The following is a 25421-nucleotide window of genomic DNA, read 5'->3' as shown; positions in this document are numbered from 1 at the left end:
CCAGGGGTGCTCCGCCAATGAGGCAAGTTGAGGCTGTCGCCTCAGGCAGCAGCGCCCCACTAGGTACCAGGGGCAGCAAAAATGCAGCTCCTGGTACTTTAAGAGCGAATTTCTGGGGTAGGGGGGGCAGCAGCAACTGCTGCTGCCTCAGGCGGCGGAGGGGCCAGGATCACCCCGATTCAAGCCCAGAATATGTGTCAGGAAAAAGACAAAAATATATTCCACTCGAAATGTTTTGACCATGCCTGTTTTTTGGCCACACCCCCTAATTACCAAGTTCATTTTACAAAATTTGTCGGTGGTTTTTACATGAAATTACAGTTTTGCTAATGAAGGTGAATTGCCCTTTAAGCTGCAAGTCACAGTTTCCCCAAGAAACTTACCTTAAATGGTTACAATTGTATCTTTGTTTATCTTATATTTTTACAAAGTATCTAAGTGCACCTGCCACATATTCTGGGCTCTCTGCTAAAAGCCAATTAAGTTTGAGAAACGTTGTATCTTTTTATGGCTGTGCAGGAGCTCAAAGAGGAAGTCGGGACATTTCAGTAACAATCCCGGGACTGTGGGTTAAGCAGGGGCGGGGCTACTTTAGGTGCAACAAGATACTCTAGGCCCTCCCAGGCATTTTTATACCCTCTTTCTTGTAGATTCTCTGTTTTATTTCTCCCTTGTTTTTTATTTGCCTTTTCCCTATTTTGGACTATAACATACTGTGCAGATTGTTGTTTTCTTAGAAAGTGATAAACAGCAGTTTGGCACAGAGCGCTGCTGAATATTTTTAGATTGGAGATGGGATACAAAAATATGTCTGTGGGTAAATGAATGATTGTGACTCCGGATGCGCAGGGAACAGTAAAAACCCCTGTGCTGCAGCCAGAACATATTTACTTGTATTTAGAGTCGCCTTTACAGCCTGCGTGGGACAGTCAAGCTGTAGAGAGAGGGGGACAAGCAAGTCTTGTAGACCCGGAAGTGTTTGAGGTTAAAGGAACAGTTCAGTTTAAAAATAAAAGCTGGGTAAATAGGCTGTGCAAAATAAAAAAATATTTCAATTTTAGTTAGTTAGCCAAATATGTAATGTAAAAAGGCTGGAGTGACTGGATGTGTAACATAATAGCCAGAACACTACTTCCTGCTTTTCAGCTCTCTAACTCTGAGTTAGTCAGTGACTATAAGGGGAGCCACATGGGACATAACTGTTCAGTGAGTTTGCAATTGATCCTCAACATTCAGCTCAGATTCAAAAGCAACAGTTATGACCCATGTGGCCCCCCTCAAGTCACTGATTGGTTTGGTTGCTGCCTGATAACCAATCAGTGGAAAACAAGAGAGCTGAAAAGCAGGAAGAAGTGTTCTGACTATTATGTTACACATCCAGTCACTCCAGCCTTTATACATTACATTTTTGGCTAACTAACTATAATAGAAATATTTTTATTTTGCACAGCCTATCTATTTACCTAGTTTTTATTTTTATACTGAGCAATTCTTTTAAGAGACAGGATTTGGATTCCATTGAGCCTCCATCTTTCTCTGATCCATGTTTGGTTTATGGCCTGTACTTAGAGCCACTGATTTGTGGCTGGGTGGCAGCTACTAGTTTTAGACTCTCTATGTTACCATTACCATTAATAAACTCATAAATGAGCCCATTAGTCTTGTGGTAATCTAAGGTAACTATTGTGCCATCATTGATAAGTTCATAAATGAGCCATTTAGTCGTGCATTATGCTGAGGCAACCATTGTGCTATCATTAATAACTTCATAAATGTTCCTTTTAGTCTTGCAGTATTTTAAGATGACCATTGTGGCATCATTTATAAGCTCATAAAAAGCAATTTAGTCTTGTGGTTGCACCATTGTGTCATCATTAATACATTTATAAATGAGCCCTTAGTCTTGTGGTATAATGAGGTAACCATTGTTCCATCACTGATAAGTTCATAAATGAGCCATTTTGTCTTGTAGTAAGCTTAGGTAACCATAGAGCGGTAACCATTCTGCCAACATTGATAAGTCCAGAAATGAACCCTTTAGTCTTGCAGTGAGCTAAGGTTACCATTGTGCCATTATAGCACACAAGTTCACAAATGTTACTTTGGTTTTGCAGTATCCTGATATAGCCATTGTGCCGTCACTGATAAAGTCCCCCAATAAGATGTAAGCGAGCATGTGATTGCTGACAGCCAAAAACTGTCCATGATAAAATGTGAGCACTTATATTGTATTTTAGGTAAGATCTAAAAAGTACAATGTGATTTCCTTCAGGCCACTGTAAGAGACTTTTTCATTTTATCTTGCAGGATCTCAGTTCCTTTGCTATGCCCTTTTTGGATGGAGATTTGGATAATGCAGAGAAAAATTCCCAGCGCAAGGTAGGATGTGTTAGCCAATTAGATGGAGTTGATTGTGCGTCCAATCACTTGCACTCTCATTCTTTTAGTACAAGATTGGAACAATAGGGTGCCACAGATTTCCTATAGGATTCACTGGGGACAGGGTGATGCCACATATTTTCTACAGGGTTCACTGGGGGCAGGAAGGTGCCATATATTTCCTACAGGATTCATTGGGGACAGGAGGGGTTCACAGATTTCTTATAGGATTTCCTGAGGACAGGATGCCACATATTTTATATAATATTCACTGGGAACAGGAGGGCGGCACATATTTACTATAGGATTTACAGGGTAGATGAGGATGCCACAGATTTTCAACAGGATTCACTGGGGACAGGAGGGTGCCACAGATTTCATACAGGCTTCACTGGGGATACACGGGTGCCCCAGATTTCATATAGGCTTCACTGGGGATACACGGGTGCCACAGATTTCATATAGGCTTCACTGGGGATACACGGGTGCCACAAATTTCATATAGGCTTCACTGGGGATACACGGGTGCCCCAGATTTCATATAGGCTTCACTGGGGATACACGGGTGCCACAAATTTCATATAGGCTTCACTGGGGATACACGGGGGTCACAGATTTCATATAGGCTTCACTGGGGATACACGGGTGCCACAGATTTCATACAGGCTTCACTGGGGATACACGGGTGCCACAGATTTCCTATAGGCTTCACTGGGGATACACGGGTGCCACAGATTTCATACAGGCTTCACTGGGGATACACGGGTGCCACAGATTTCATATAGGCTTCACTGGGGATACACGGGTGCCACAGATTTCATATAGGCTTCACTGGGGATACACGGGGGTCACAGATTTCATATAGGCTTCACTGGGGATACACGGGTGCCACAGATTTCATACAGGCTTCACTGGGGATACACGGGTGCCACAGATTTCATATAGGCTTCACTGGGGATACACGGGTGCCACAGATTTCATACAGGCTTCACTGGGGATACACGGGTGCCACAGATTTCATATAGGCTTCACTGGGGATACACGGGTGCCACAGATTTCATATAGGCTTCACTGGGGATACACGGGTGCCACAGATTTCATATAGGCTTCACTGGGGATACACGGGGGTCACAGATTTCATATAGGTTCACTGGGGATACACGGGTGCCATAAATTTCATATAGGCTTCACTGGGGATACACGGGTGCCACAAATTTCATATAGGCTTCACTGGCGATACACGGGTGCCACAAATTTCATATAGGCTTCACTGGGGATACACGGGTGCCACAAATTTCATACAGGCTTCACTGGGGATACACGGGTGCCACAGATTTCATATAGGCTTCACTGGGGATACACGGGTGCCACAGATTTCATATAGGCTTCACTGGGGATACATGGGTGCCACAGATTTCATATAGGCTTCACTGGGGATACACGGGTGCCACAAATTTCATACAGGCTTCACTGGGGATACACGGGTGCCACAGATTTCATATAGGCTTCACTGGGGATACACGGGTGCCACAGATTTCATATAGGCTTCACTGGGGATACATGGGTGCCACAGATTTCATATAGGCTTCACTGGGGATACACGGGTGCCACAGATTTCCTGCCGCTCCGTTATTTTAAAGGGCAGGAGAAAGGAATCTGGCAGCAGTTTCTCACTGATAACTCCTTCCTACACATTGTTGTGTATATATAAACTGAAATGTTGAGAAGTATTGCTGTGTACACAACATTCGAGGTGAAGCTTCCTGAACCCCTATCCTTGCCAGGAGTCTTGTCGGGCATTTAAACAATCCATTCACATGAGTGACCCTGCAAAGTCTGAAGGAGAAACGGGAAATTTATTTTAGAGGGGAAATGAGTGGGAGGCTATTCATTTTTAACCCAGATCCCTGGAAACTACATGAATTGCTGCCCATGAGCTGATGTTCCTCTGCCTTCCAATATGGCTGCCCCAACCCATCCTTAATCCATATGGAAGTCTTCTTCATGAGATTTCTTGTCTCATTTTTACACCTTACCAATTGCTTCTATTAATATTTCCTTATAGAGTCTAGGTGCCAAATCTCTTAGAGGGCCACATCAATAACAACTATATTCTATGTAGCCATAAGTTAACTCTGCTGTGTCATAAGACATCCCCCCCATAGAGGAGTAATGGTTCATCCCAGTTCTGCTGAATCCAAAAAGAACCTCTTCTATTCTTGCTCTGCATGAACTCGCTGACTTTCCCTTTCTATAAATACTGCTCACAAGCTCAATTTTCATCCAAAAACACGATAGAACTAAAGTTTCAGTTGTGCGGTTGCCCCACCAAAATAAAAGCCTGCTGGCCAACAAGAGTTGCTTAGGTCTGGGTTTAACTTTGGAGGAATGCTGAGCTGGGAAATTCAGTGTCAGGGTGTCAGTGACCCAGTGGCATAGATGATATATACCGTAGCACTGTGTCATTATAATCTGGACTAGAGATTTCTAATTAGTGGCTCAAATTGATGGGTTAAAGCTCCCAAGTGGTGGAGCTCAGTTTGGCGATTCCTGCTTCAATAGTTTAGTGTGCCTAGCACAGAGCCTAGCTTGTAATGCTATATATTGTACAATTGCTCGGTGTGAGTTCTCTAAGGGGAGCAATAGTGCACCCCATAGCATAGCCGGCACCAATGGTGAATGAGCCCCAAGGCATGGACTTGATTTGTTAAGCAAAGGCACATTAGAATACATAGTTACATAGTTACATAGTTACATAGTTACATAGTTAAATTGGGTTGAAAAAAGACAAAGTCCATAAAGTTCAACTCCTCCAAATGAAAACCCAGCATCCATACACACACCCCTCCCTACTGTCAAATAAATTCTATATACCCATACCTATACTAACTATAGAGTTTAGACTCACAATAGTCTTTGATATTATGTCTGTCCAAAAAATCATCCAAGTCCCTCTTAAAGTCATTAACTGAATCAGCATCACAACATCACCTGGCAGTGCATTCCACAACCTCACTGTCCTGACTGTGAAGAACCCTCTACGTTGCTTCAAATGAAAGTTCTTTTCTTCTAGTCTAAAGGGGAGGCCTCTGGTACAGTGATCCACTTTATGGGTAAAAAGGTCCCCTGCTATTTGTCTATAATGTCCTCTAATGTACTTGTAAAGTGTAATCATGTCCCCTCGCAAGCGCCTTTTTTCCAGAGAAAACAACCCCAACCTTGACAGTCTCCCCTCATAATTTAACTCTTCCCTCCCTCTAACCAGTTTAGTTGCACTTAGTCTCTGCACTCTCTCCAGCTCATTTATATCCCTCTTAAGGACTGGAGTCCAAAACTGCCCCCATACTCCAGATGAGGCCTCACCAGGGACCTATAAAGAGGCATAATTATGTTTTCATCCCTTGAGTTAATGACCTTTTTTATACAAGACAGAACTTTATTTGCTTTAGTAGCCACAGAATGACACTGCCCAGAATTAGACAACGTGTTATCTACAAAGACACCTAGATCCTTCTCATTTAAGCAAACTCCCAACACACTGCCATTTACTGTATAACTTGCATTTATATTATTTTTGCCAAAGTGCATAACCTGCATTTATCAACATTGAACCTCATTTTCCAGTTTGCTGCCCACATTGCAGCCTCTGGGAATATAGCAGTGGTCTGGGGGGTTTACAAAGGTTTTGCTGTGGACATAATAACTATGAGGTGTATCACTGAGCAAACATAACCCTGACCTTGTGAACAATCTCTCTCTGTATTTGAGCCACCTTGCACCTTAGCAGGAGATAAATACCAGCAATAAAGCTGCCATTGTCTCTCATGCTGGCTACATATAACCCATAGCCCTCCTATTGTTTTACATTCCCATTAATAGTTGTAGACTGACAAGCCATGGGACTAGTGATGTGTGGCCCTAACCTGCCCTCCCTTGGCCCGTGCCCGCCCGCATCCGACTTCTGCATTGCTTTTATAGACCTGTGCCGACCCGCCCTGTCGATTCCATCACAAAAGGGACGGGCGAGCAGACGCAGCATCTATAAAAGACAATCCCGGAAGCTGGTATTTGACGGCGAGGAAGAGTGCAAGGTCGGTCCGAACCCACGGGCCGGCTCGCACATCACTACATGGGACATAATGGTGTGAATACAAGTATCTCCAGCACAAGTAACTGCTCAAGGGATTCCTCCCGTGTTTAATGTCAAGCCAACAAATACACAATGGTGTGACTAGTCTATCATGGGCAGCAATGGAAAAATTAAAGTGATACTGACACTAAAAAACAACTTTTCAAAATATTAATGTACACAAAAAATTACCTATGGGTCTTGTTGTCTGCTTTTGTAAGTAATTGTTCCTTGAAGTTCCTAAACCTGATTGTTTTACCAACCTGACTGTCCCTTCTTAAAGGGCACCAATCATAACTAAAATCACTTCCTAAGTAAATACACTATGTGAAAGTTCAAGAAATCCGATTTTTAAAACAGTTAGAATTGTTTGTATAATGTAAATGATCAGCTCACTATTCCTTCTGCAAGATCTCCCCTATCTCCCCTGCAGTTCTAGCTGAGGCAGCCATCTTGGATTTCACTGGCTCCTCCTACCTATATCTTCCCAGCCAACTGCAGCTCTGAAATCTCGCACATGCTCAGTTGAAATTCCTTGTTGCTTATCAACCCTTCTAAGCTATTTTCAAATCAGCCAAACCTGTGTGTTAGCTGCTGTACAGTAGTGCTGCCACCTGCTGGAAGTTAGTGTGTGCCCTTCATTTGCATAATAACATCACCAGCAGGGGACAAGATAGGGAAATCTCCTGATACTTCTAGTGGAGGAGTTTACTAGAACAAGGCATTCTGGGTAGAATACTCAAAGCAGTGTTACAATATGAGCATGCTCCTGAAATTTGCATATTATAGTCTCTGTTATAGTCTCAGTATGGCCTCCCTCAGTGAAAGAACCCATTTGACAAAGTAAGGGATTTTTTAAAACCTGCAGTTTTTTCAAAAAACTATATATGTAGTTTGATTAAACGTGTTTATGTTGTACTGGTCAGATTGTTAATATGTGTTTGATTTTGGCTGTGATAGGTGGCCTTTAACCTGTCAGTTAGAGATTCTAATGCTAACGGACTCCTGCTGCACAAATATGGCAGCCCCCTCATAGAGGAACATGGGGGATCAGACAGGTAATGTAAATCATCAGTAAATACTTTTATGGCAAAATTAGAATTGAAATGCAAAGGCAATGTTATGATAGATGCAAAAAAAAAGGTTTAATCTCAGGTGTCACTGTCTCTTTAAGGCAAAACATTAGGCATTAACATTAGAATTTGGTTTTCTGACTTCCTGGCATATATTAGGTATTGAATCTTAATTTTATTATTGCAGGTTGCAACAGATATATGATATTTGGATTATAAATAAATGAGTATAGATTATAAATTAAGTGAAAGTTGTTGAATATGAATGGGAAGACTCACCGCTGCTTGATTTTTACATTTTGAACCCCCTTGGATGGGTGGAAATAAAATAGGGAATGGAATCATACTGTCCTATGAGGCCCTTCATAAAAACAAAGATAAAAAGGGAAAGCAAAACTGTGAAACTTTTGGAATTATCATTATTATGTGTTTGTTGTAAATTCTTTTATTTTATAGAGTAGTCTTGGTTAAATCTAATTTCAATACACTGTAACGAGTTTATATTTTGTATTTTCAATAAAGTATCCTTGTGTCCTGTACAGATACTGTGGTGTTTATACAAATGGCCTATAGATGTCACTGTGCTCAGACTTATGCTGTGCATACGTCCTGACATCTTAAAAGTGAAAGTTACTGTTGTGTAATGCCTGCATGAGCCTGCTAATAAAGCATTGTTATACTCTACTCATCCTCGGCTACCCAAAACATAACAGATACTGAGATGGATATTACCCTATGGGTGTGGGTAACCTGTTATCCAGAAAGTTTCAAATTGTGGAAGGCTCATCTCTCATAGACTGCATTGTAATCAGATAATTCCAATTTATAAAACCGATTTCCATTTTTTTTTCAGTGCAGGCATGGGATCCATTATCCAGAAACCCATTATCCAGAAAGCTCCAAATTACGAGAAGACCGTCTTCCATAGACTCCATATTATTCAAATAATCCAAATTTGTAAATTTGATTTCCTTTTTCTCTGTAATAATAAAACAGTCGCTTGTACTTGATCCCAACTAAGATATAATTAATCCTTATTGGAAGCAAAACCAGCCTATTGGGTTTATTTAATGTTAAAATGATTTCTAGTAGACTAAAGGTATGAAGATCCACATTACCGGAAGATCTGTTATCCGGAAAACCCTAGGTTACAAGCATTCTGGATAAGAAGTCCCATACCTGTAATAATAAAACAGCAGCTTGTACTTGATCCCAACCAAGATATAATTAATCCTTATTGAAGTCAAAACAATCCTATTGGGTTTATATACTGTTTACATGATTTTTTATTAGACTAAAGGTATGGGGATCCTCACCCGGAAAACCCCAGGTCCCGAGCTCTCTGTATAACAGGTGCAATACATAAAACTAACGGCAATCTCTGTAATTTACAGGCAGAGGAGCCTTGCAGCACTGGGAGTCCTTCCAAAAGCTTTTTCCCCCGAGGCCTCCAAAACCGGCCGTCGAGTCCATTATCAGCCCCGGTAAAAACCAAGTACAGCCCTGGCTCTCCCAAGACCGTCTTTCCCTTCCCATATCAGGAGTCCCCCCCTCGCTCCCCGCGTCGGATGAGCTTCAGCGGCATCTTCAGATCTTCCTCCAAAGATTCTCCTTCTCCCAACCCATCTACCTCACCTGGGGGCATCCGATTCTTCACAAGGTCAAGGAAAGGTAAGTGAGGGACATAGTCAAGGCTTTGTTGCAGAGCACTACTAGAAGGGGGTGTTCCTCTGTGACCTCGACAGAACAATGTAATCTTAGCATGATCTATGGATTCAGCACTGCATCAATTAAAGGAACAGTTCAGTGTACAAATAAAAACTGTGTAAATATATAGACTGTGCAAAATAAAAAATGTTTTTAATAGAGTTAGTTAGCCAAAAATGTAATGTATAAAGGCTGGAGTGACTGGATGTCTAACATAATAGCCAGAACACTACTTCCTGCTTTGCAGCTCTATAACTCTGAGTTAGTCAGTGACTATAAGGGGGCCCACATGGGACATAACTGTTCAGTGAATTTGCAATTGATCCTCAGCATTCAGCTCAGATTCAAAAGCAACAGTTATGACCCATGTGCCCCCCCCCCTCAAGTCACTGATTGGTTACTGCTTGGTAACCAATCAGTGGAAAGCAAGAGAGCTGAAAAGCAGGAAGTAGTGTTCTGGCTATTATGTTACACATTCAGTCACTCCAGCCTTTATACATTACATTTTTGCCTAACTAACTATATTAGATACATTTTTTATTTTGCACAGCCTATCTATTTACCCAGTTTTTATTTTTATACTGAATAATTCTCAGATCTCTTCTGTAACTTCGGTAGATACAATGGCTTATTATTTTGCATTTAGTGTAATTTAGAAGCCGGGGAATCACAGTGCTCAGAGAAAGGCCAGGCCTCTCTATACTATTCCAGGTCTGGGATACCTGCCATGCAGTAATTGATAGCGGAGCCGCTTTGGCCTAGTTTAATCCTGTTTAATCATTTCAGTAAAGATGTGTGTTGTGTAGTGAGCTACACGCATATATCAGTACAAGTTTGGGATCCGTTATCCGGAAACCCGCTATCCAGAAAGCTCCAAATTACGGAATGCCCGTCTCCCATACACTCCAAATAATTCACATTTTTAAAAACGATTTCCTTTTTCTCTGTAATAATAAAACAGTAGATTGTACTTGATCCCAACTGAGATATAATTAATCCTCATTGGAAGCAAAACCAGCCTATTGGGTTTAATTCATGTTTACATGATTTTCTAGTAGACTTAAGGGGTGAAAATCCAAATTACAGAAAGATTGGTTATCCGGAAACCCCAGGGCTCGAGCATTCTGGATAACAGGTCCCATACCTGCACTAGGGACCATCACAGGGGCACTGCTCTCCATAACATGTTATTGGTACAAGGAAAGAATAGTTGGGCTCAGAACTTGTTCTGCGCTGGTATAAGAATACATGCCATAGCCACAGGAGGTACCTGACCCTGGAGCTTTAAAATAGTCCCCTTAAAGGGGTTGCTCACTTTCAAATTAAGTTTTAGTATGTTGTAGAGAGTGATATTCTGAGATAATTTGCAAATGGTTTTAATTTTGTATTATTTGTGTTTTTTTTAGTTATTTAGCTTTTTATTCAGCACCTCTCCAGTTTGCAATTTCAGCAATCTGGTTCCTAGGGTCCAAATTCCCCTAGCAACCATGCACTGATTTGACTAAAAGACTGCAATATAAATTGTAGAGGCCTGAATAGAAAAGTAATATTGTTTTTTAGATGTGGGTCAGTGACCCCCATTTGAAAACTGGAAAGAATCCGAAGAAAAGGGCAAATAATTCAAAAGTGATAAAAAGGAAAAATTAAGGCCAATTGAAAAGTTGCTTAGAATTAGCCATAGTATGTTATAGAATGGCTAATTCTAAGCAATGTTTCAATTAGCCTTCACTTTTTCTTCTTTTTTTTTTTTATAGTTTTTGAATTATTTGCCTTCATTTTCTGACACTTTCCAACTTTCAAGAGGAGGTTAACGGACCCTAGCAGACAGACGGCTGAAATTGCAAACTGGAGAGCTGCTGAATAAAAAGCTAAATAACTCAAACACCACAAAGAATTAAAAATGAAAACCAGTTGCACATTGTCTCACTACATCATTCTCTACTTCATATTAAAAGTTAATTTAAAGGTGAACCACCCATTTAAAAGTAAATTCCTATGGCTAAAAGCCAGTTTGCACAACATTTCCCTCACCCCCTGTGCTGTTATATTCCTACTTCCTTTTTTCCTAAATACATAAGTAGCTCTTAAGGGGAGTTCTACAGCAGTAACAGAAAATGCAGAAATGAAATTGACCGAAGTCTGGTATTTTTTTTATTTAAAGGGGAAGTATGACTCGACATGAAAGTGATGCTTGTTATAATCAGGCCGTTAGTGGGGCAGGGTCAGATGTGACTCGATAACAATCTCTTTAAAGCACTGCCTGAACACATCAATGCTGTCTAAAGGATAATAAATTCACTGAATTCTGGGCGACACTTTGGGGGAGAATGATGTGGTTCAAAGAATCGCAGTACCACTTTACAACAGTTGGTATCTGTTTTGTAGTGATGTGCGGACCAGCCCAAAACCAGCGGGACCAGTGGGTCGGTTGGGTTTGGGCCAACTCCTGCACAAAATCTTCTCCTGCTCTCCCCGCCCACGAACGAGCACTGCCGGCTTCCGGCCCCTAAATTTATAGACTTGTGCCTGCCCTCTTTTGTGATGTCACTACAAGGCGGGTGTGGATCTATAAATAAAGGGGGAACGGCGGGCCGGGTGCAGATTAGGAGGATTAGGGTCGGGGACAGGTCACGAATTTCTTGACCCGCACACCACTACTGTCTTGTGCTATTTTCTGCACTGCTGGTTCTGACTGTAGAAACAATGTAGCAGAAGCCAGCTGAGTAACAGAACTGCAAAGAAGCATACAAGGCATTGTGGTTAATGGGGTCTAAGCTGGAAAAGGGCTGGCTTCTCTGAAGTCTCCAGACATCTGCTTGAAGAAGGTCTGTATCTGTGTAGGCCAAGTCAAAAAAGATGGTGGCAGGGCTTTATTTTGCTGGGTCAGCAGTTCAGCACATAATACAGACCGGCAGCACCTAAACCCCATGTGAATGTAGTGTCCTGCGAACACATTCCTCCCAAGCTGTTTATACCAGTAGAGAGTAGAACAGCTGTTCAGGCGGGGCCCCGGGATACCACTCACAGGCTCCAATGGGAAAGTGGTTATTTAGAGTCCCGTGTCCTTTTGTCAGTGAGCAGCTCAGGCCGCAGGACACAACAAAGGAGGTCAGTCCTAAAATTCTGCTGATTTGGGACTATTTTACTAACACTCTCACCTTAAAGAGACACGGTTCTCAAACTGATCATTTTTATAGCTAAATTTGGTAAAATGTAGTCTTTTTATATGTTTTTCTTCATGTTTTTTTAAATTCCCTTATAAGGTCATACTCCTGCCCTAATATTAGTTATTTATAATGGAGCTGCCTTCGGGGGGGGGTCCTTTCTAGTAAATTGTCAGTATCAATATAAGACAACCGCAAAAATTAGTTTTCCTCCAAAAAATGAAGAAAAATTTGTTAAAATGACAAGAACATTTATTAGGACATTACAAGTGGAGGCAACAACAGGCACAAAACGAGTTAGGCCTTTACTTGTAATGTCCTAATAGTACTTTTTTACTGAATTTTTTTTAGGGATGCACCGAATCCACTATTTTGGATTCGGCCGAACCCCCAAATCCTTTGTGAAAGATTTGGCCGAATACCGAACCGAATCCTAATTTGCATATGCAAATTAGGGGTGGGAAGGGGAACATTTTTTACTTCCTTGTTTTGTGACAAAAAGTCACACGATTCCCCTCCACACCCCTAGTTTGCATATGCAAATTAGGGTTCGGTTCGGCCAGGCAGAAGGATTCGGCCGAATCCGAATCATGCGGAAAAAGGCCGAATCCCGAACCGGATCCTGGATTCGGTGCATCCCTAAATTTTTTGGAGGAACATTTTCCGGTTGGTCTATATACATGCACCTATAGACTGGAGTGAACTGTATAGTTCACCCCAACTGTATATCCTCTCCTTTATGATTTTTGCTATTTCTATTGGACTTACTATATTGTGGTTGTGTTAAAATTTGGCTTTCAGCACTATTTTTTGCTAAGTATCAATATAAGTTCCAATGTTCAAAAGGAATGTATTAGTTTACACTTGGGATGCACCGAATCCAGGATTCCGTTCGCGATTCGGCCAGAATTCAGCGTTTTTCAGGAGGATTTGGATTCAGCAGAATCCTTGTGCCTGGCGGAACCAAATCCGAATGCTAATTTGCATATGTAAATTAGGGGTGGGAAGGGGAATCACATGACTATTCGTCACAATACAATGACGTAAAAATAGTTTTTTTCCACTTTTTCCATTCCTGTCCCTAATTTGCATATGCAAATTAGGATTTGGATTCGGTTCTGTATTTGGCCAAATCTTTCACGTAAGATTTGTGGATTCAGCCGAATCCCAATTAGTGGTCCATGGAGTCTGCACTGTTGCTGCTCAGACTGGTTTAGTCCCGCTCGGAGACGTTATTGATATGAGAGATTACAGACAGGGCTAAGGAGAATAAAGTCACAGCGGGAGGGTGGCACAAATCTTTGGAAAGTACAGTAAATTCCTCTTGTTTATCCGATACTTGATATAAACGGATTCAACTTTATTAAGGATTTACAGCTTTAAATTCACAGTAGGATTAAATGAGTTGAACCAATAAAGCACATACTGTATATTATAATCCCAAAGCTCCCCTTTATTAAATATTTCACTTTTAATAAATGGCATTTCAAATGAGCTCTAAATATCCTAGCCATTGCAGCTTAGCTTTGTAGCTGAGAGTCTAGCTATAATCTAGAAGCCATAAAGCAAAGCAGGACTGTTGCAATGGGTAGTCACCATTTCTCCCTACTATACCTGCTATCCCACAGTCACACTCCCTTCCCAGAGACTATTATCCCACTGTTACTATAGGCACCATCTCTCCCTACTATACCTGTTATCCCACAGTCACACTCCCTTCCCAGAGACTATTATCCCACTGTTACTATAGACACCATCTCTCCCTACTATACCTGCTATCCCACAGTCACACTCCCTTTCCTAGAGACTATTATCCCACTGTTACTATAGTCACCATCTCTCCCTACTATACCTGCTATCCCACAGTCACACTCCCTTCCCAGAGACTATTATCCACTGTTACTATAGACACCATCTCTCCCTACTATACCTGCTATCCCACAGTCACACTCCCTTCCCAGAGACTATTATCCCACTGTTACTATAGGCACCATCTCTCCCTACTATACCTGCTATCCCACAGTCACACTCCCTTTCCTAGAGACTATTATCCCACTGTTACTATAGTCACCACCTCTCCCTACTATACCTGCTATCCCACAATCACACTCCCTTCCCAGAGACTATTATCCCACTGTTACTATAGGCACCATCTCTCCCTACTATACCTGCTATCCCACAGTCACACTCCCTTCCCAGAGACTATTATCCCACTGTTACTATAGGCACCATCTCTCCCTACTATACCTGCTATCCCACAGTCACACTCCCTTCCCAGAGACTATTATCCCACTGTTACTATAGGCACCATCTCTGCCTACTATACCTGCTATCCCACAGTCACACTCCCTTCCCAGAGACTATTATCCCACTATTACTATAGGCACCATCTCTCCCTACTATACCTGCTATCCCACAGTCACACTCCCTTCCCAGAGACTATTATCCCACTGTTACTATAGGCACCATCTCTCCCTACTATACCTGCAATCCCACAGTCACACTCCCTTCCCAGAGACTATTTTCCACTGTTACTATAGGCACCATCTCTCCCTACTACACCTGCTATCCCATATTTAAATTCACTGATCTTATTTCATCATTAGCAAACAGAATCAGTCACATCAGAGTTACATTACATTGGTTTTGCGTGTATGAGCCAATCCAATCTTTGTAGGGTTACTGGGGGCAACCAGGACAACCAGCAGATGATCAAACAGTTTTTTACGATAAACAAGTGTAGAAATGGAGAAAGAAAGAGGAGGGGCAGGTTGTGGGGTAGGCATCAATATGTATCAGAACACAGGTTTTTAGTATCTTGGAAGACACTGTCAGGGGGTGTAGATGTGCCAAACTCATCTGTCCATGGGCCCCAGATTTTTTTTCCAATTTGTCTGGGCACCCTTTGCTCATACAGGTCATCTTGTAGAGGGGAAGAGCCTTGTTTGTTAGAGATTTCCAACATTTTAAAGTGGTGCAGTAGGCAGCTTCGAGGATAACTGTTTTCTATATTTTCTATAAAAATATAGAAGTTGCATGAGTCCCAGAGGCATCACCTCTGGGGGATGTACAGTAGGAATACCAAGGGTCTGTACTAGAATGGTTACCACTGTTCCCCAGAACTTATCCATCAGCAGACAGGTCCAGAAAGCATGTAATATCACTACTACCAATTACAGAAGGTACTGTAGGTATGAGTTGGTGAGATTGACCCAGTCATCAGAGTCGAGATGTTGTGTGTATATATATATATAATTTTGTGTAGCATTGTGCCAAAGGGTTGCCCAGTTTTGTGTTTAGCATAGAGTAGATATGAGACACTGCCCTTTTTTTTACCTGGTGTCCTTGGTTATCATACAACTGGTATCATACAAAAAGTATTTAATGTGCTTTGCCCAGAGCAACGGTTGGTCATGGTCAGAGAGTTGGATTACACCATATTACACCCATTATTGGGAGGCCCAACCAGTTCACAAGTTTAGCACTTAGCTGTATTACTGGGCCAATGTTCAGTTCTCTGAACTTATACTGACCTACATTCCCAGATACTGAAATACCTGCACACATCCTAACTGCTTAGGGGGTTGATGTGGGTAGGGTATGTGTCTAGCAAAAGGCTAGACGTTTGCCAATTAGCTTGTAACCCAACATCTCCCCAAATTGTTTAACTAGCCAAAGACGGGTCACTAGGGGCTGCCCAGTATCCTATAGACAAAAAAACATCATCTACATACAGGGATTTCTGCTCTTCTCCCCCCCCCCCAAATTGCAAGTCTCTGATCTGCAGGCTTATATGTAAAGGTCACTAAGGGCTCTATGGCCAGTGTGAAAAAGTAGGGGGTTTAGAGGGCATCCCTGCCTTGTGCCCCTGCCCAAGACAAATGTCTCAGACACCAATTAATTCATGTGGAGTCTTAAATAGGGCACTTTAGTAGCACAGGGGCCCAATCTACAAGTCAAGGGGTAGCTTCTTATATCCTTAGACATACACAAGCACTTGAGCGAGTCATTCAAATTATTAGTATCCTATATTTTTCTTAATTCACAAAGGCTTAATAATGGATACTGATTCCCAAACGTGTACTGTGTATAAAATATTGCAGTTATGAATTTTGAGCAGCAGGTGGTGGTGCAGCTTAAGAATATAAAGCAGCTTGCCTGGGAGTTAGTGTTTGATGCATGGATGTACAGCCGCCCGAGCATGAAGAATGTGATGAGATATCCCAGTGATAAATGGGCGCCTTGAGACTAATCCATATGGACTTTTTGCGTAAGGACGTCATTTATATATCATCAAAGTTGCAACTGATTTTTATGATACTCACAAGTAGAAATCACCAATAAATCCTCTGCCGTCAGTCCTTGCATGGGCCAATGTCATATGAATCATATTAACCCCTAGCAGAGTTGGACTGGCTCCCCAGGGTACCGGGGGGAAAACTCTACCAGCTAGACGTGTGTATGATGCACCAGCCGCTGTGTTGCCCCTAATAAAATTCTAGCTCCCCCTAACAGAGCCAGAACACACACCTACCTATCTTTAAAGGTGAAGTAAAGTCTAAAATAGAATAAGAAATGTTGTATTTTCTATACTAAACATAAACATGAACTTACTGCACCACAAGCCTAATCAAACAAATGATTTATGCTTTCAAAGTTGGCCACAGGGGGTCAACTTCTTGTAACTTTGTTAAACATCTTTGCAAGACCAAGACTGTGCACATGCTCAGTGTGGTCTGTGCTGCTTAGGGAACGTAATAAATCATCAAAACAGCACAATTCAAATAATATCTGCCAGAAGCCGATACAACAAGACTGATTAATAATCAGAATATACAGACTGCACTGGGTCCTGTGTTGTCATGTAATCTAATGTGGATTTTATAGTTTTTGTTTTGTTTAATACAAACTTTCTCCAACTCTGCAGAACCAGTGGTTACAGCAAAATAATCCTCCAAATAGAATCCCAGTTTATCTTTATAAATCTGGCTCCGTGATCTTTGTCCCTGCAGCTGGAGTTGGAAACAGTAAAGGGGGAGATCAGTCGCTCTGTGACAAATCTCTTCTTCCGGGCGATCTCCCCGAACTCCCCGAACTACCTTCCCCTGCCTTCTCACGGGCTAGAATGTTAATCGCCGGTGGGATTGCACTCGGATCGAGTTGGCCGAAGTTGCTTCGTGAGGCAGGGGAGGCAGTTTGGGACATGAGTTGCCCCAAAGAAGAGGAGATTTGTCGCATATAGACTAATGTGCCGGAATCTGACTGTGTGTCTCTGCCCTAAAGGGACACAGTCGCCGACTGCTCTACAGGGAAACAAACGAAGCTGCTTGGCTGGGAAGTAAGGCGGGGGCTCCCTCTGCTGTTCATAAGTATGATTGTTTCCCTGCAGAGCAGTTAGGGACCGTCTGACAATTCCTATCCACAGCAGTAAATGAAGGGAGAATTTCACTGCATACAGTCAGGTTTCTTATAAAAACGGTACACATTTTTTAATTAAAGTATATTGGATATAGGTCTCTTTTTCATTAAAGAGTAGTAAAAATTGGATTTTATTTTTTTGCCTTTACATGCCCTTCAAATAATTGCAGCATGGCACACATTTGTTTATTTCTGATGAAAGATATTTCCTTTTCACTCTGCCGAGTAAGCAGCATGGCAGCTCCCACGCAACTGCAGATATGCCCCTACCTCCCGGGTCCCAACGTAAGCAACTTCAAATGCAACTGCAGATATGCCCCTACCTCCCGGGTCCCAACGTAAGCAACTTCAAAGTTACATTAAAAAAAAAATATAGTTTTAGTTTCCTTGTGGTGACATTTCCACTTTAAGGGACGAGTGCTGCTTGGATTGGATAATAGGCGGTTACGAGCCTCCCTCAGTCATAACACAGAGAGAGACATTCTGGGCCCCTTGCCAGTACCTTGTATCCTTCCCAGTGTTATTAAATTATCCAAGAAAGGACATAAGCGCATACAGTGCAGCAGTGCTGTAGGGGGGAATATGAACTTATATTAAATCCAGGGGCTTTTATTGCTTAGAATGAGTCTATTAATCTAGTAACAAGGTCTGTGTGCCCCCTGTTAATTTGTGATATTGGCATTCTAATGCTGGGGTTCCAGAGGCAGGACTTGGGTTAGAGGGTCCCCTGACAATGCAGAACGGTAGGGTCGAAATTATAGAAATTAGGGGTGGCCAGCACTTGATATATGTTCTTTAAATAAATAAGTTATACAATATAATAATCCTTTATACTTTTATCTAAGCTTTATATGAGGCCCGCGTTGGACTGGGGGGTCTGGGGCCCACCAGGTTGCCGTATCAGGGGGCCCCCCAGCCTCCTTCCCCATGCACAACCCCCCTCTAATGGCTCCTCCCTCCAGCCTCAACCCCAACACAAGTTTCAGTGAGTCATGTGACAGAAATGACATCACTAAACACCGTTTATAAAGATACAGTTTAAAGGATATTCATTGCTCTTGTGTATTATAAATCTATTAATCCATCTTGTAAACATCCACTGGAAGGAACAATAGCTTTTCACAGGGATATCATTATGTCTGAACTGACTTAGCTACTGTCAACAACAAGTGTCGAAGGAATGTGCCTTTCAAAGTTGCCTTTTGTACAACTTTAACCCTGTCTTCGTCCGGTTCTTCTCTTGCTTTGGGGAAAACCACATTGCTGAGTCTGTAGTTGTAGCGTAACCTTAAAGGGCATGTAAAGTCAAAATAATTAAAATCCTATTTTTACTTTCTTTAATGAAAATACAAAATACAGCATTTCTAGCCTTGTTCTATTTTAGACTTTACTTTCCCTTTAAACCTGGAACCTAGGTCTGAATGCTAAAAACTCCAAAAAATTGAGACTTATTATACCCTGAGACTGCAAAAAGTCCAAATCCGAAAATACACCATCTTCAACCTGTTGAGGTCCTGTAGAAGTAGATGGCAGAGGTCCTATTTGCAGTTTGAAGATATTATTGTCTGCGCTGGATTTCATACGATAATACAAACATTTTGGGCTTTTCCACCGATTTCCTGAAAAATTGGTACTTTTCAGACGTAAAATATTAAATTTTTGTGTAACAGTCTGAAAAAGTCGGACAATGTCACAAGACAATCTGAAAAAGTCATGGTTTTTCTCGATCTGATTTTTTTTTCATGGATTTTTTTATTGATAAATATGGGTAAATCATGGATTCTAGTTTGGTCGGACTCTTTTTATTTAAAAAAATAATCAGAAAATTAGGATTTTAATAAATAAATTTTCTTGGTGAATTTAATTGGCAGGCAAGGAGTTACTGACAATTACCCCAAAACTGTCGCCAGCGTTACCCCCACCCCCTGCTGAATGCCACTGCCATCTTGCTCCTTCCTCCCTGCTCCAGGGTATCCCTTATGCCACCCCGGACAAGTACGTAATGTTTTGACTGTATAGTAGCGCCCTTGCACCCAAAAAGTACAATTTCCTTGTCCTTTAAATCATGTCCTGACACTGAAATATTAAAACTACCCTGGATATTGAATTTCCTTGCACCCAAAAAGTACAATTTCCTTCTCCTTTAAATCATGTCCTGACACTGAAATAATCAGAGATTAAACCCATACCTCCCAACTGTCCCGTGTTTCGCCCGGATTGTTACTGAAATGTCCCAACTTTCTCCTTGATCTCCTGCACTGAACAGCCAGAAAGAGATACATTTCTAAGGGTAGGACTATACGGGTGTTTTCTGTGTGATCCGACGCGCTGCACAAAAACGCAGGTGTCAAGTCTTATGCAACGGAAGTAAGGTAAGATATACAAATGTCGGATGGTGTCACATCGTTGGTCCGACGCAACATGACGGATGCAGACGCTGCTTCCACTATTCTGGGCTCTCTGCCAAAAGCTAATTGAGTTTTAGAAACTTTGTATCTTTTTCTGGCTGTTCCTTGCAGGAGATCAAAGAGAAATCGGGACATTTCTGTAACAATCCGGGACTGCAGGTTGAGCTGTAAAAATCTGGACTGTCCCGCGAAAAACAGGACAGTTGGGAGATATGTCTTTGGCATGCCCGAGGTTATGAGTAATGCTCCAAATCTAGTTGCTGTAGTAATCTCCCTGTCATTTCTGTGGTTAATAAGATGATCAGATTCTAGTTTCTGCAGTGATTGGCAGGTCTGTGGTTAGTGCTGTGTTCTGAATACCGTTTCTTCAGTTAATAAATGTTCATTATACATCTTATTATTATGGTTATGATTAATCCAATACTCTGATTCCGTTTACTGCAGTGGCCTTTCTGGCATGCCTGGGGTTAATGTAGTGCTCTGAATCAATTTCCTACAGTGACATTATGAATATAACTTGGGTTAACATAGTGCTCTAAATCAGTTTTCTAAAGTAGCTTTATTGGTACTGTATGTCTGAAGAATGCCCTGAATCAAATTTGTACAGTGGCCTTACAGTCACATCTGGGGCTTATGCCGTGCTCTAAAACAATTTTCTGCAGTGGCATTATAGGCATGGCTGTGCTTAATGTAGTGCCCTTAATCAGTTTTACAGTGGCCTTACTGGCATGTCTGAGGTTAATGTAGTGCTCTGAATCAGTTTCCTACAGTGGCCTTACTGGCATGTCTGAGGTTAATGTAGTGCTCTGAATCAGTTTTCTACAGTGGCCTTACTGGCATGTCTGAGGTTAATGTAGTGCTCTGAATCAGTTTCCTACAATGGCCTTACTGGCATGTCTGAGGTTAATGTAGTGCTCTGAATCAGTTTTCTACAGTGGCCTTACTGGCATGTCTGAGGTTAATGTAGTGCTCTGAATCAGTTTTCTACAGTGGCCTTACTGGCATGTTTGAGGTTAATGTAGTGCTCTGAACCATTTCCTACAATGGCCTTACTGGCATGTCTGAGGTTAATGTAGTGCTCTAAATAAATTTTCTGCAGTGACCTTATAGACATGGCTGGGCTTAATGTAGTGCCCTGAATCAGTTTTACAGTGGCCTTATGGATTGGCTTGGAATGTCTGGGGTTAATGTAGTGCTCTCAATCAATTTCCTACAGTGGCCTTACTGGAATGTCTAGGGTTAATGTAGTGCTCTGAATCAATTTCCTACGTAGCATTACTGGAATGTCTAGGGTTAAATTAGTACCATGAATCAATTTTCTACAGTGGCCTTACAGTCACATCTGGGGCTATTGTCATGTTCTGAATCAATTTTCTGCAGTGGCCTTATTGGCATGGCCGGGCTTAATGTAGTGCCCTAAATCAGTTTTAGAGTGGTCTTATGGAATGTCTGGGGTTAATGTAGTGCTCTCAATCAATTTCCTACAGTAGCCTTACTCGAATATCTAGGGTTAATGTAGTGCACTGAATCAATTTCCTACAGTGGCCAGACTGGAATGTCTGGGGTTAATGTAGTGCTCTAAAAAATTTTTTTTTTTCACATTGACCTTATTGGCATGTCTGGGGTTAAAGGAGAATTCAACCCCCCCATATAATAAAACCCACTACCCCCTACCCTACATAGTCCCCCCTCCCTGCTCCAGCCCGCATAGGTGATAACTCAAGTAGTGATGGGTGAATTTGTCCTGTTTCGCTTTGCCGAAAAATTTGCGAATTTCCTGCGAAATTCGTGAAACAGCAAGAGATGTGCGAAATGCGTGAATTTTGATGCCGTCATTAAAGTCAATGGGCGTCCGAATGATGTTGATGCGTGATGGTTTAGACCGTGTCTCAGTGGGACATAGATTTTACTATTGAGTGTTGTTCTTAGATCTACCAGGCAGCTGTAATCTTGTGTTAGGGAGCTGCTATCTGGTTACCTTCCCATTGTTCTGTTGTTAAGATGCTGGGGGGAAAGGGAGGGGATATCACTTCAGCTTGCAGTACAGCAGTAAAGAGTGACTGAAGTTTGAGGGGTGTGTGTATGGATGCTGGGTTTTCATTTGGAGGGGTTGAACTTGATGGACTTTGTCTTTTTTCAACCCTATGTAACTATGTAAGTTTATCAGAGCACAAGTCACATGACTGGGGGCACCTGGGAAAGTGACAACATATCTAGTCCCATGTCACATTTCAAACTTAAATATAAAAAAATCTGTTTGCTCTTTTGAGAAATGGTTTTTAACGCATAATTCTGCTTGAGCAGCTCTATTAACTGATGTGTTTTTTTTTAAAAAAAAAAAAATTCTTATGACAGTATCCCTTTAAGTGAAAGGGCACCAGATGCTGTGGTCCCAGGAGCCCCATCCCCATCCGGGACTGAGGTTTCCGATCTTTCCTAGCGAGCGCCTTTTACTCTTCTCATCTGTCAGGCTCTGGGCCGTGTGTGGATCTAAGAAGTAACGGGTGACATTTTCTCTGCTGGCTCCTTAAGGGGCCGTGAGCCCGAGTCAAAATAGCTGCGTGATGTCACATTATAATGGGGAATGTGCTCGGCCAATAGGTGCCAAGGATTGTCCGGACCGGCCTGTTTCCTTTTACAGTCTCATTAAAGGGACCTCATGCCGAAATGCACATGACAGCTCCGTGCCCCTGGTCTTTCCCATCAGGAATCTCATATAAAGGAATCTCATATAAAGGAATCTCATATAAAGGAGTCTTATCAGCAGCCCTTCCCTGAGCTGCAGCTTCTCGCAGGGGCCCCCAGCCGTCTCGGCACTCAAGGAGAAGTGTGTGAGAAGCAGCAGATTCCTGGGCGACTCACGATGCAGCCTCACAGCGAGCCTGGGCTCTACTCACACACTCACTAGTCCTTCTCAAAGGAATTCCCTCACACTCACAGGCTCTTTAAGGAAACCTTACCCCCCCCCCCTCCAGGCTTTCAAGATCAACAGGCACTTTATTTGGCCAATCGACCTCAGCAGCAGCGACTCTCTTACCTGCCATCAGCCCTGACATTGGTTTCATTCTTCTCCTTGCCCCCCCCCCCTCTCCGTTCGCCTTGGCTGGATATGACAGATCGCTGTTAAAGTTACGTTACCCGCTCGCTTCGTCTAATGAAGAGATTTGGCAGCCTCAGAGGGAGCAAGAAACGAAAGGAGCAGGTCGGGAGCGCAGAGAGACGCCAGTCGGAGCCACATGAACTCTTAGGTATGGAGATAGCTATCACGTATATAGCACCAACATATTCCGCAGCGCTGCACATAAGGGTACATTATAACTAGGGATGCACCCAATCCACTATTTTGGATTCGGCCAAACCCCTGAAAACTTCTTGAAAGATACGACTGAATAACAAACCGAATCCTTATTTTGCAAATTAGGGGTCGGAAGGGGAAAACATTTTTACTTCCTATAATGAAAAATCGCCAGCTGGATGGCACTCAGTTGCCTCACGAGGAAACCATCCCGCTGGTGTTTTTTCATTATAGTCAGCGGGAAGGTTGTTCGGGGAGATTGTCGCCCCAAAGAAGAGGCAATTAATCGCCCGAATCTGCCCGTGTGCCCTTACCGTTTAGGTCAATGGGGGTTTTTTCTTATGGCGACTTTTTTTTCTCCAAATGCATTAAAGTCAATGGGTGTTTTTTCTTATGGCGACTTTTTTTCTCCAAATGCATTAAAGTCAATGGGTGTTTTCTCTTATGGCGACTTTTTTTTCTTCAAATGCATTAAAGTAAATGGACGTCTTTTCACTGCAGATTTTCCACTGTGAATTTTCACCGCAGTTTCACGGAAAAAATCTCACATGCCAAATCCAGAATTTCGCTGCAAATTGACGGCTGGCGAATAAATTCGCTCATCACTAAGCACCAACCTATTCCGCAGCGCCATGGGCTGCACGTCAGTCACATCATGAGAATTTACTAAACATCTGCAAACATGGGTTCCCGTGCTGTTTAGGGTTTGCCCCTCTTGATAATGTGAAAGTTCTTCTTACAGTAAAGTAGCAGCCTCCCTATCTCTCTTCCCTATTAATAACACTGGCATCCACTGATACCAGCTTGAGGGCAATGCCAACCATAGTATGATAACAAGAACATGTCATTCCAATCAGCTTCCCCATATACAGTCATTACTCACTGTCACTAGTTTTAAAGTAACTTGTAAATGAAAGAACTGTATGCACTGCTGGTTCTGACTACTGAAGCAATGTAGCGGAAGCCAGCTGTTTGTTGGAAATGAAGCCAATCACTTTCAATAAATATTGGTACAACAAGTCAACTTCTAGACATTTTGGGAGCCTGAAAAATATTTTGCTGTGGTGCCCAGTAATATCTAGTTACACCCCTGAACTATCCTGATACAATCAGTAGCCTGGGGACAAATGATCGGGTCAGCCCGATTTGGCCCAAAATGTAGGTGATGATGGATATGAGGCTTCACTCTGAGTGCAGGACTGGTGGGCATTACACAGTGGCACATACATTTCGGCCCTCAGACTAGTTTTGGATTAAAACTTCCAGCATTCAAGTGGGTGCTGGGAGGTGCAGTTCATTGACATCAGATTTTCCACCGTGTACACACTCCTGGCTTACTTCATTTTTCCCTCTGAGGTTGCGCCAGGAGTTACCTGCCCACATTATCCGCCCAGTCGTGTTATAGTTAACCCTCTAAACCCTCCCAGCTTGCCTCAGCGTTGGCCAATAGTGATTGACGAATTGGACCTGTTTCGCTTTGCCAAAAATTAATGTAACGGCAAAAAAGTTGCCAAACGCATTGGAGTCAATGGGGGTGTTATTGCGTGACAATTTTTTAAACTGTGTGACTTTTTTTCACTATCCAATTGTCTGTTTTTTGTTTTTTTTTGCTCATTGAAACACGGCAAAATATTTCACTCATCCCTATTGGCCAGAGCTGGGGGCATTACAAGGGCATTATGGGATGTAGTTGGGGGATTATAAAGTGTGGCCAAATAGGCTTAAAGGGGTTGGTCGTCTTTAAAGGAACAGTTCAGTGTAAAATAAAAACTAGGTAAACAGATAGGCTGTTCAAAATAAAAAAAATGTTTCTAATATAGTTAGTTAGCTAAAAATGTAATGTATAAA

The 25421-nt window shown here is 42.1% G+C and overlaps 1 protein-coding gene across 2 annotated transcripts in view; it reads left to right on the top strand.

Annotated features, from left to right (window-relative positions):
• Positions 1 to 25421, top strand: part of prkag2.L (protein kinase, AMP-activated, gamma 2 non-catalytic subunit L homeolog) — a 211480-nt gene that overhangs the window by 59984 nt on the left and 126075 nt on the right. Inside the window, 2 exon segments of one of the 2 annotated variants that reach the window (NM_001366430.1) lie at positions 2308 to 2379; positions 8976 to 9252. In NM_001366430.1, coding sequence (NP_001353359.1) covers positions 2308 to 2379; positions 8976 to 9252 — 349 coding nt within the window. 2 annotated transcript variants of the gene reach the window in all.

Source organism: Xenopus laevis, chromosome 6L (assembly GCF_017654675.1).
Source record: "Xenopus laevis strain J_2021 chromosome 6L, Xenopus_laevis_v10.1, whole genome shotgun sequence".
In the NCBI taxonomy this organism is placed as follows: domain Eukaryota; kingdom Metazoa; phylum Chordata; class Amphibia; order Anura; family Pipidae; genus Xenopus; species Xenopus laevis.
Note: the sequence above shows the minus strand (reverse complement) of the source record. Positions and strands in the feature narration are given on the sequence as shown.